Genomic DNA, 11864 nt, shown 5'->3' on the forward strand with positions numbered 1-11864 from the left:
TTATTCCAGCATAAACTTTTGTCAGCCAGAGGTCAGAATTGATTTCCTTCCCACAGCACACAAAAGCTCATGCCGCAATAAATGTTTGTCTTTAAGGTGCCACTAGGCATCTGTTGTATTTTACAGTTGAGAGCCAGTGAGTAGCAGATGTAACTAGGACTACTGAATCTCCCCTCAGTCGCTAGCTGAACTCGCATTGGCCAGTCAGTATCTCTCAGGCTGAACTACCTCACAAGGTTGTTGCGAGGATGAAATAGAGGAAGTGAAAACTACGTACAAGGCCAAAAACTGGTAAGAGAAAGGACTGGATACAAGGAAGGAAGGTGATTCGGTTGCCCACTCTGACTTGGCCAATTCCTGGATATTTGGGGAAGGTGCCTATGGGGGCAGAATTTGGGGAATGAGCTCTGTGGGGATGTGAAGACCCCCGCTTTCCTAAACTGCCATTTCCTTCAGGGGAACTGATCTGGGATAACTCCATGCCCCACCTCCAGGCTGGCAAATCAATCAAACTAATCTTTAAAACAAACGCTTGGAATAAACAGCTTTTAAATCACATATTGAAAATCTCCCGAAAGGGCAGCATTGTTACGCTTCACTAATAAGCGGCCGCTCCTCCCTCCCATTGGAGCCTGTGTATGAGCTCCCCAGTCGCCTAGGAAACCACGGCTCCACGAAGGCGCGTGCTTTGCTCTTACGACAACACTTTTTGTCCCTCGTCAGGACTCGTAGCCGTCTCGCTTCCTTTGCCGTCATTCGCAGCATTGTTACGCTTCACTAATAAGCGGGCGCTCCTCCCTCCCATTGGAGCCTGTACCATCCCCAGTCGCCTAGGTAGGAAACCACGGCTCCACGAAGGCGCGTGCTTTGCTCTTACGACAACACTTTTTGTCCCTCGTCAGGACTCGTAGCCGTCTCGCTTCCTTTGCCGTCATTCGTGTGCAGCGCCTAAACTTCCGGTGGCTGGCTGTGAGTGAGCAGAATGGTGAGTGGGGGTGGGAAACCGACTTTCGGCTGCTGCCGTTGTCCCCGTAGGACCCTCCCTCTGCTGACCTTAGTGATACTGGGAAAAAGAAGGAAAGGCGGCTGGCTGAGGAGAGGGAGGAAGCGGCCTTCTTGCGAGGCAGGATCTTTCCTCCTTAGCCGTGTTGTGCGATGTCATTCTCTGAAAATCTGACCGAGCCAGTGTGATATAGTGGCTATTCTTTGGGGCCAGGATGCCAAAGATCAAGTTTCAGATCCCTCTTTTAGCCTAGCTTAGCTGACTGAGTTGTTTTGTGAGGCTAAATTGAGAATGGTAGTGAGAATGGGGGGGGGGGTATACATATATGCGGCCGTGAGCGGAAGGAAGGAAAGGGGTGAAGGTGCGCTAGCTACATATATAGCTGCCAAGGTTCCAGCCTATTTGCTGTCACGTTCTCTAGTCTGGAAACGGTTCCCTGTGCAGTGTGTATGCTATGTAAAATATCTTTTAAGATGAATTTTGGGTATTGTACTGCATTTTTACTTCGTTGTAAGCTGACTTGGAGGTTTTAAGTAATGAATATGCATGCATGTTTATAGATGCTGCTTTTCACTAAGCACAATAGCTGTGCACTTTGCAGCAGATGTGTGACTGCTGACTGTATGTGGGCATTTCTTATGCTAAGTGACACACTTATGCGTATAGGAGTATACGGCTATGAATCCTGACCAAATCAGAGTTTACAGGGATGTGAACAAAGATATCTAAAGATTTATTTATTTAATACAATGTGGGCTTGTCCCTGTTTTGCTGTTTGCTGCAGGAAGCTCCAGAGTACATGCTCAGTGATGTGGGCTTTCTGGGGAAAAATAGAATTGGGGAAATGTTTCATGCCCTAAATAGAGCATGGTTTTAGTTAGCATGTTTGTTTTGACATATTTTAGTAAACATATTTTTAAAAAATTGTGTAAATGTAATTTTCAAATAACAAATATTTGGACTGATTGAGGAGGGAATCAAATGTAGTTGAAATTCTATATTTTAAAGCTTTATGGGAAATTATTTGTATTGGAATCATACTAGTAAAAATGTAAAGAAAATATAGCATGTATTTCCATTAGCATTTTTACATCTAAGAAGAAAAGCTCAAAGGCACTGAGCACACACTAGTTGACATACTAATTGCTAGCTGACCCAAAGATCTGTGTATGATATTCCAAGAACTTGGTTGTCTGCTCGCATATTCCACTGATAATTTAACTCTTATCCAAGAAGGTTACTGGGGCACCTCTTGATTTGCATGATTTGTTAGTTCCATATCGGATTGGGGATTACAATATGCCCATCCAATCAAATTAATTCATAATTTTTAAAAAAATGTGGATTATGGTATGTATTTGTGGTTTTATTCCTCCAACTCCAGGTTTACAAATCAATAAAACATGCATGTACAATTGTACATAACTCCTATGGATAATAACCTGAAAAATCTTAATTACAATTTTGAAACTGCCAAGCTTGTGTAAAGTTATGTTGTAATAGAAATGGAAAAAAATTATGTGGAAATATAAAGTATTGGAAATTTTTCTGTGCCACATCTATGTCTGTGAGCTAAAGTGTCTGTGGTCTAAACTCTAAAGTGTGAAGTTTTTTGTCTCCAGTATTCAAAGTTCTTGCTCTGAAGCAGTTATTTTAAAGCAATGTAGACTGTTAAAATACAATTCTGAATACATGCTGCATGATCCTAAGCATGTTTATTTAAAAGTAATTACCACAGTTCAATGAGTCTTCTTTTCCTAGGAAGTGCATTTATGATCAGGGCCTTAATTTGAAATATGTTCCATTGAAATGAATCTGACTAAAGGGCACAGTGTAAATCTTTTGAGTACTAAGATGCTTGGGGGGAATTTGATCTTCATGTATTTTTTTTCCTCCAGGGTCAAAGCCAGAGTGGAGGACATGGTCCTGGGGGTGGCAAAAAGGATGACAAGGTAAGTATGGGGGGGGGGGAAGTCTTTGTCAGGGGTATTGTGGCTTTGGCAAATGCAGCAGATTTCTTCAGTGCTAGCTGACAGGAAAACATGAATTTACATCATATGCTGCTTTAGTATATAAGGAATAATTCCAGAAGTGGTTTATTTATTATTTAAGATACTATCTGTATGAAGGAACTTTTTTCTCTCTCTCCTGTAGTGCTAGAACTTGGGGTTATCTTAATATAGTGATTACCAAAGAGATTTTAATTCAGAATTGTACATGCTTTATACCAGAATAGGCTGGACTAAAGAAGTCCTTCATCTGTTGTACTTCTTCTTTGTCATAATGGGAGATCCAAAACAGATCCCTGTGCATTTGGACACATTTGAAATACCAGCTTGTTTTGTATCTGTTGTTGTTTGGGGGCAGAAGACCAACAATTCGCTGACAAATTGGTGGGATTTTATGGGTCCCTTTAGCTGGAGAAGCAAGCCATATTCCTCCAAACATTTGAGGCCCTTGAAATCAAAGCTCAGTAAGACATGGCATACTGACTCCAGTCCTCTTGGGTGTCAGCAACATGTACAGAGCCTGCACTTGAGAGAAGGAAAGAGACAGTAGTTGCACTTTTCAGGCTACAGGATAGTTTGGCAATCTGTGAAATATTGCAGCATGTACCTGGAGATCACCAGAATTGTTTATCTGTATTTGTCAGTGACTGTCATTCATATTTTGGCTGGAACTGTGGGCTGCTTCACTGTGTTCTCATTAGATGGGTAGGGTCAGGGCAATTACATGGTAGTGGGGATACCACTACCCCTCCCCGGGAATTAATCCAGTTTCTTCACACTGCAGTGCTTTCCTAAACAAGTTTCCTTGGAGCCAACTCTTTACTGGTTCTGACTTTCTTATTGTTTCTGTTTTTAAAAATTCAAAAGGATAAGAAAAAGAAATATGAGCCCCCAGTTCCAACTAGAGTTGGGAAAAAGAAGAAGAAAACTAAAGGACCAGATGCTGCCAGCAAGCTTCCACTGGGTAAGCACAATTGATTTGAAAGTATGCCAGGGTAGATCTACAGCTCAGCTCTAGAGTGCATCTTTCATGTATAAGAGGACTCAGGTTTAGTCGTCAGCATTTATATTTCAAAAGATACCTGGTAAGACAGCTGGGCAGAGTCTTTGCCTGTGACTTGGGGTGGGGGTCACTGTCTGTTTGAATAGTCGGTACTGGCCTAAATGGGCGAATTAACAGCCTGAATGTGAGTTTATACTGTAGCTTCAGTGACCCACCAAGATGAGATGATACAAGAGCTCGGAACTAATTTGAGGGATCAGATTACTCTATAAGTACTAGAGGTAAAATCAGTTCTTACAACTGATTGAATCACATTTTAGCTACATTGAATCGGTGATCTAAATATTAATTTAGTAATCCTGTCTCCAAAATTGATTACACGTAATATAGTACAAATAATCAGAATAGTGAAGCCTGAAACAAAGAGCGCTGTGTTTGGCCAAAGTGTCCCCTGACTTGTGTCAACAGGAGACTCTTGAAATTCCAAACTTGGAAGTTGCACCATCTAGTGCAAGTCCAGTAAGATTGTTTTCTGGTGGGAGTGCAAAATAATGTCTCAGATCAAGGGGGAAGGTAGGGAGATCTATACAAGGGGCAAAAGCTTGAAGTCCTTTTACAGTGGGAGGAAAATTGCTCTAATTGCAGCATCATGCTCCTCAACTGAATGTTGTTCTTACCTTTGTCTTTAATTACAGTAACTCCTCACACCCAATGCAGACTCAAACTGTTGAAGCTTGAACGAATTAAAGATTACCTCTTGATGGAGGAAGAATTTATTAGAAACCAGGAACAAATGAAACCTTTAGAAGAAAAACAAGAGGTACCTATTGGAAAGCAAATTATTTTTTAACCACCAGGTGTCTTCTGTTCAGTTCTCTGCTTGTTAACATGCTGTATTGCCAGATGCTTGTTTAGAAGCATGCCATCCCCTTAGTCTGTTTCATTCATCTAACAAATGGGCCTTGTCCAGAGATGGTTGGGCCTCAGTAAGCAATTTAGCCTTTAATTTGCCACAGCCGCTTTTTTTCTTTCAGCAGCTTTAAAGGCTTTGTGATCGGTATCAATGCTATAGAAGTGTTTAAGTAAATGTATTGCAGATCTGTGCTGTATAACTTAAAAGGACAGAAATTAGTTGATTAAAACAGGAAAAAATTAAAACAGTATTTGCAAATAAGCAAAAAAGTTGTGCTTAGGAGGTCATTGCATAATAACAGCTTTCTTTGGCTTTGGTTGCTGAGCCAGCTGCTACCTTTCCTGGATAGGTGGGGGTTGGCTATGATTATCCGTACTGGATCATTTCCAGGTTGGGTTACTGAAATGAACTTTATGTGGGGCTGCCTTTAAAGACAGCTCAGACATGATTTGGCTGCAAAATTTTCTGACTGGCACCAACTGTACAGAATGTGTCTCACTTATGTTAGAACCACTGGCTTCCCATTTGCTTCTGGGCCCAATTCAAAATGCATGTTACTTCCTTTAAAGTCCTAAATGGCTTGGAACTAGGATATTGAAAGAACCATCTTCTTTCATGTAATTCTGTCCATCTCTCTTGGAGGCAAAGCAGATAACAATTTATAAAGAGTAGGGGTTTTTATATGTAAGAGCCAAACTTTGGGATGCCCATCTGATATCATGCTTATTTTTCCATCACTAGTAAAAATTTCTGTTTTCCCAGGCCTTTACAATATTCCCTCCCCCCCACTCTGAAATTTTGAATTCTGGCCTTGTTTCTGCTGTTCTAAACCAGCGGAACGTTTTAATTTTACTGAATATTTTAATCCTTTCGTAGTGTAAGTCGTAATGCTTATACAAATTTTATTTTATTTTTTTAATTTATCGCTTACCGCCTCTCTGGGAACTAGCCGCTGGTTGAGATGCGCAGCATAAATACTCAGAAGAAATAAGTCAAGTTTGGTAAGAATAGCAGGCAATCCCTAACACACAATTGCAACTTGCTTTTCTTTGCAGGAAGAGAGATCCAAGGTGGACGATCTGAGAGGAACCCCAATGTCTGTAGGGACGCTGGAGGAGATCATTGATGACAATCATGCCATAGTGTCTACATCGGTGGGATCAGAACACTATGTCAGTATCCTGTCTTTCGTCGACAAGGATTTGCTAGAGCCAGGATGTTCGGTTCTACTTAACCATAAGGTAAGTAATGCTTTTGTTGTAAAGCTTTGCCTCTCATCCAAAACACTGAAAGCGAGCAACTTTATAAATACAAGTTTGTGTTGCATAAATTTCCAATATGTTCTGGTATATAGTTGTGATGCATTTTAAGAAGGATGTCTACAAAATGAAGATAATTCAAAGGAGAGTAGCAAAGGTGGTAAAGACTCCATTGTGGAGAGAGCTAGTTATGCCTAAGATCTTTTGTAACTGGGCAAGTTCTGCAGCTTGCTTGTCCTATTGATATCACTGGGAGATAACACGGACTGTGTGAACTGCAGACCAGTGGTAATTCGGTTACCCGCTAGCTACCTGCTTGTAGTGAGCCACGTGTTCAAAAGGACTCATTTGTTTGTGTGTGATGCCCTCCTTTACCGGTTTGTGCTGCTGCCTTTTACTTAGGTCCACGCTGTGATAGGAGTTCTGATGGATGACACAGATCCTTTAGTGACTGTGATGAAAGTGGAAAAAGCCCCACAGGAGACCTATGCGGATATTGGTGGCTTAGATAACCAGATTCAAGAAATCAAGGTATTTATACTGTTTATACTGTTTAGTACAAAAGCATGTGCCTGACAATCTGTTACATAATTAAAGCTATAATATGAATTCCAGTTCAGTATTTCTTTGAAACATACTGTGTTTTGGTGACTCACAGAATTCCAGTTATACTTGAAGTCAGTGCAGAGAGACAAGGGCCATTACTGTAAGCCTTGATCTGTTATTTTTATCTTCCTGTTTTTCTAAAGAGACTGCACATACTTTATAAGAGTCTTCTGAAGTAGGTTAAGCTGAGAGTGATTTGGCCGAGGCTATGCAGGCTGAGTGATGCTTTGAATTTTGGTGTCCCATCTTAAAGTTTTAGTCACTGTACCACCCTAGTACTCTTGCAGAAACTTGAATTACTAGCAGAATGGACTTGATGTCTTTGTGTCCCATCTTAAAGTTTTAGTCACTGTATCACCCTAGTACTCTTGCAGAAACTTGATGTGTTTGGGAAAAAAATAATAATTTTCAAGGGAACTAGTTAATTTGATGTCCAAGTTTGTTATACCGAGAACCTTGTTTTCAGGGTTTGTTGGGCATCTGTTGCAAAAATCATTGTTACAGTATTTGGCTTCCTTTACTGTACTGAGCAGTATCTGTTGTTTTTAATTCTAGATGGCTACAAACCTGTCTGAGGAGTTGCCTCAGAATAGTGCTGATATTGTCCATTGCCTGTTAAAAGGTAGTGCATACACAGAACCTTGGGACCCGAATAAATTGCATTCACTGCTGAAAATTCTGATGATAACTAGGCAATGTATTAGTCTGTTATTTCAAAAGTGGAGACAGCTACAGTGATCCGTCTCTCCTGACTGATATGTTTTGAAGACATATTGTTTCTTCATTATAGGAGTCTGTGGAGCTCCCTTTGACCCATCCTGAGTATTATGAAGAGATGGGTATAAAGCCACCCAAAGGAGTAATTTTGTATGGGCCTCCTGGCACAGGTACTGATAGCCTCTCTTGTTGTTATTCAGTTCTAAAAATTGTGCATAGAACCAGCACAGTATAGCAGTCAGAATGAAAGTGCTACACATTTATTTTCTTCACTGGTTTGGATCCTGTTCTTTGGTCCATTTGCTCAACCTCTTGGATGAGACTTCTGCTGATTCCCACTTCCCACTGAACGGTGAGGGGCAGGATACCTGCAGAGCTCAACAGGAAGTGTGGGGTGTGTGTGTGAGTTGTCTTCAGCGCTCAGCGTGCTGAGAATCAGACCACCAGCTAAGGTTGTGACAAATAATGTTTTTGAGAGATCCTTTTAAGGATTGTCTGCTTCTTGCCTCTCAGCACTCCTCCAGGAAGCTGAAGTTCAAACAAGAGTTCAAGTTTCAGAAGCAGTTTAATGTTTGTTAAGTACTTATAAGACAGCAGTTGAATTGCTTATTAGCTTAATAAAGAATATTAATTTACTGTGGGGGTGGAGGAGGAGGTGGTGGTGACAAAAAGTGAGGGAAAAATAAAGAATATTAATTTAACTTAGCTTCTATGTTAGTAATCCTGAATTGGATGCATCTGTAATACAAATGAGCAAGGGTCACTATGAACTCTAACTTTGTGCTGTCTGTTGAAAACCAAATAGGTAAAACGTTATTAGCCAAAGCAGTGGCAAACCAGACCTCCGCCACCTTTCTGAGAGTGGTTGGTTCTGAGCTTATACAGAAGTACCTGGGAGATGGTCCCAAGCTTGTCCGAGAACTATTTCGTGTAGCAGAGGAGCACGCCCCATCAATTGTCTTCATTGATGAAATTGATGCCATTGGTACTAAACGGTAGGATATCATTCTCTCTTTCTATGTGGAACATAAATGGTCATTTGAAAATTGGATTTTCTTTCTCCATTTGTTGCTAGGCTGCCTGTAGCTCACACAGGGCATGGTGTCGTCCCCCAAATATCTTTTGTATTGCCCATATGCATTTGCCAGAATCTAGCTTTGGTTTGAAACTGTTTCATGCCCTCATTGTTTTAGGAGTAAGTTTTGAATTCTGGTATTTTTAAGTGCCAACCTCTGGGACTGTAATTTTTAAAACCATAGTAGTTCCCACAGGAACCAAAAATGTGCCTCTTAGTAGTAGGCTGCTGCATTGCTCTGAAATATGGCTAGCTGAAAACAAGTTCTATGTGAATGGTGGTGACATTCACAGAAGTCCCTGCTACTTATAAACTGTACAAACCACAGTAGCAGAAACCCACAAAGGGGAGGAGAATCCTCTGCAGGAGTTGCAGGCATAAACTGTACAAACCACAGTAGCAGAAAACCATAAAGGGGAGGAGAATCCTCCTTTGCAGAAGTTGCAGACAAGGTTCTGGCATTGTGGGTCAGTTTTAGACCGCTTTCCATCCACCCAGTATTGTTAGGCTAATTCCTCCAGTGGGTTGGGGGATTCAGATGACACTGGCTCTATTGCTGATTATCTGGTCCATAGAAACTGGTGTACCCTCCCCCGAGAGGTTGCACTGAACAATGAGAATGGCACACATTTAAAAAGTAGCCATTGCTTTCACCATAATCCATTGGCTTGTGCGTTCGCATTGCTTTCACCATAATCCATTGGCTTGCTTTTTTGATGATTTTATGCCCCAAGGGAAATGTTGTCTTTTGTGGAGAGAGCTGTCTGCACCTTGCTTAGGTTCTGTTCTGTGTCTCTTGTGCTTTGAAGGTATGACTCCAATTCAGGGGGTGAAAGGGAGATCCAACGGACCATGCTGGAGTTGCTGAACCAGTTAGATGGGTTTGACTCCCGTGGAGATGTGAAAGTGATCATGGCCACGAACAGAATAGAAACGCTGGATCCAGCCTTAATCAGGCCAGGTAAATGGATTGAATTGCATTGCTTTTGTTTTACTTTCAATACCTGATTAAATGAGTAAGCTTAATGGTTCTCATTCTGTGGCTTGTAATTAATAGGCTACAATGCCATTGTTGTTCATGGCGCTTCACAGAGAATAAAGCCTTTTCTGCGGAGTTCACAGTTGTCGTTTTAGAGTGAGGGAGACCACAACGGGGGTGGGGGTGGCAATGTCCAGGGGCATATTACACTGCAGACTTCACAGGAATCTTTGTTGCATGTTGTGTTTGTGGTATAGTGTAGTGGTTTGAGTTTTAGACTGGGACCTAGATTTAAATCCTCGCCGTGTCATGGAACTCATTGAGTGCTCTTGGGCCATTTGTGCTCTGTTAGCGTAACCTGCTTCACATGGCTGTTAAATACAAAAGCAGAACCACATGCACCACTCTGAGTTTTGTTGGAGGAGGTGTGGGGGGAAAATGTACTGGCTGAATTTTGTAATGTAGAAACAGAACTTAAATTTTTAAAAAACTGACCCCATTAATCCTTTTCAGGAGTTATATCAGTCAGGTTGGAGAAACCTGTTCTCTGTTAGCCGGACATCTTAAATTGGGTCAATAATATGCCTAAAATGTTCAAGCAGAAACTTTGCGTATGATTGCCACAACTAGATTGGTCTCTGCTAGGAATTGGAAGCAAGCAAAATAAGCCCCAAGTTCATGATTGGCTGTTGAAAGTAAAAGAGATTTACATCTTTGTGAAACTAAGAGCCTACCTGCAAAACAGAGATATTTTCAGAATAGACTCATTGTGGTTGAGAGTGGTGCAAAGAATGAATCTTGCAGTAAAGTGTAAGAAATAGAGTCCTTATTTTTTTTGTTTTGTTTTTTTAAATTATTAAAATAAATTACAAATATATACAAAAATACATTTTTTTTACAAGATACATTGCCAGTCTAGACCTTCTTTCGTCCTGGCTCCATGGTAGAGTTTTTATTTTTGTATGGTGTTATGGTTCAGGTAGACGTGTTGGCTTTGTACCTGCTATATGTGTCCCCCCCCCCCTTTTTATTGTATTGAATACATTTGTTTAAATTTAATTATTTTAAAAAATCCTGTTTGGGAGGTATCCTGAACTGAAAAATACCACAAAAAAAGAAATCTAAAATCTATTCTGCTAATGTGTGTATGCTCTAGGACAAAGATATTTGAAGGTGCACCTAATTTTGTTGGTGGTTGTTTCTAAAACGTTTTTCCCTGGGTAAACCTGATGCACAGAAAAAGCCTTCCATGGTTTGCCTACAAAAACTGCACTTACATTTTTTTCTGATCTCCAGGGCGCATTGATAGAAAAATCGAATTTCCTCTGCCTGATGAGAAAACCAAGAAGCGCATCTTTCAGATTCACACCAGCAGGATGACTTTGGCAGATGACGTTACTCTGGATGAACTGATTATGGCTAAAGATGATCTGTCTGGTGCCGATATTAAGGTAAGATATGTACAGGCAACCTTCAGTGGCAAGCTTCCGTTTCCATTTTAACCATACACTGTTGCCAGAAACGGCCCTTGACTTATTTGAGAAATACTTTCACAGCATTTTGATGAACTGAGGTTCAGAATGGTTTCCAATATACTTATTTCTCATCTCTGGCAGGCAATTTGCACAGAAGCAGGCTTGATGGCACTGAGAGAACGGAGGATGAAAGTAACAAATGAAGACTTCAAAAAATCGAAAGAAAATGTTCTCTACAAGAAACAAGAGGGCACCCCAGAGGGCCTCTATCTTTAACTACTTTATTACTTTTGGGGGGACGGGGTGTGTGTGTTGGGACCGCCTTTTCAGAATACAGAAGAGATTAAAGGCCTTTGTGGACAGAAAGAAAACCTTGGGTTGCTGCTCAAAGCATGACGGCTAGATTCCTCTGTTGTTGTCGTTGACTCTGTATGTGCCATTAAAGCGATGGTTTCCAAATTAACTGGAATGGTTGGGTCAGAATTTAAGAAAGTGGCTTTGGATGTGACTGTTGTCCTGTTTTCCTTCCTGTCAGTCCACAAACTGATTGACCGGCTAAAATTCCAGAAATATCTCTCTGCAGGAAAGAGCTGAAAATAAATTATAGAAATGCTTTGAAAAGGCCCTAGTTTTTTGGGTGGGGGCACCTAGATAAACTGCTGGAAAACGTGTTGTAATGCAGGGAAATAAATTTGGGGGGATATGAATTGGAAGGTTGAACAAAGTCCTGCTTTTCTTTTCAGACTTGCCTGCCAGGAAGCACCATATTCACATAGTGGCAATATGCAAAGGCAAGGATTCATGACCAGAGTTACTTGTAGGGAA

The 11864-nt window shown here is 40.9% G+C and overlaps 1 protein-coding gene across 1 annotated transcript; it reads left to right on the forward strand.

The window, feature by feature from the left end:
• Positions 1-925: 925 nt before the first annotated feature.
• On the forward strand, positions 926-11626 carry PSMC1 (proteasome 26S subunit, ATPase 1). Its single transcript, XM_015423257.1, has 11 exons — positions 926-985; positions 2902-2955; positions 3880-3976; positions 4711-4835; positions 5984-6169; positions 6590-6718; positions 7584-7680; positions 8316-8505; positions 9395-9546; positions 10861-11015; positions 11181-11626. Exons 1-11 carry the CDS (start codon positions 983-985, stop codon positions 11313-11315), a joined length of 1323 nt encoding a protein of 440 aa, XP_015278743.1. The 5' UTR covers positions 926-982; the 3' UTR covers positions 11316-11626.
• Positions 11627-11864: the final 238 nt, after the last annotated feature.

This window comes from Gekko japonicus, unplaced genomic scaffold (assembly GCF_001447785.1).
Source record: "Gekko japonicus isolate JY-2015 unplaced genomic scaffold, Gekko_japonicus_V1.1 scaffold952, whole genome shotgun sequence".
Lineage (NCBI taxonomy): Eukaryota > Metazoa > Chordata > Lepidosauria > Squamata > Gekkonidae > Gekko > Gekko japonicus.

Excerpts from the sequence above, each read along its gene's own strand:
- PSMC1 (XM_015423257.1), top strand. Across the intron at positions 4,836-5,983 it reads CTTTAGAAGAAAAACAAGAG|GAAGAGAGATCCAAGGTGGA; the intron begins GTACCTATTGGA and ends TTTTCTTTGCAG. Across the intron at positions 9,547-10,860 it reads TCCAGCCTTAATCAGGCCAG|GGCGCATTGATAGAAAAATC; the intron begins GTAAATGGATTG and ends TCTGATCTCCAG.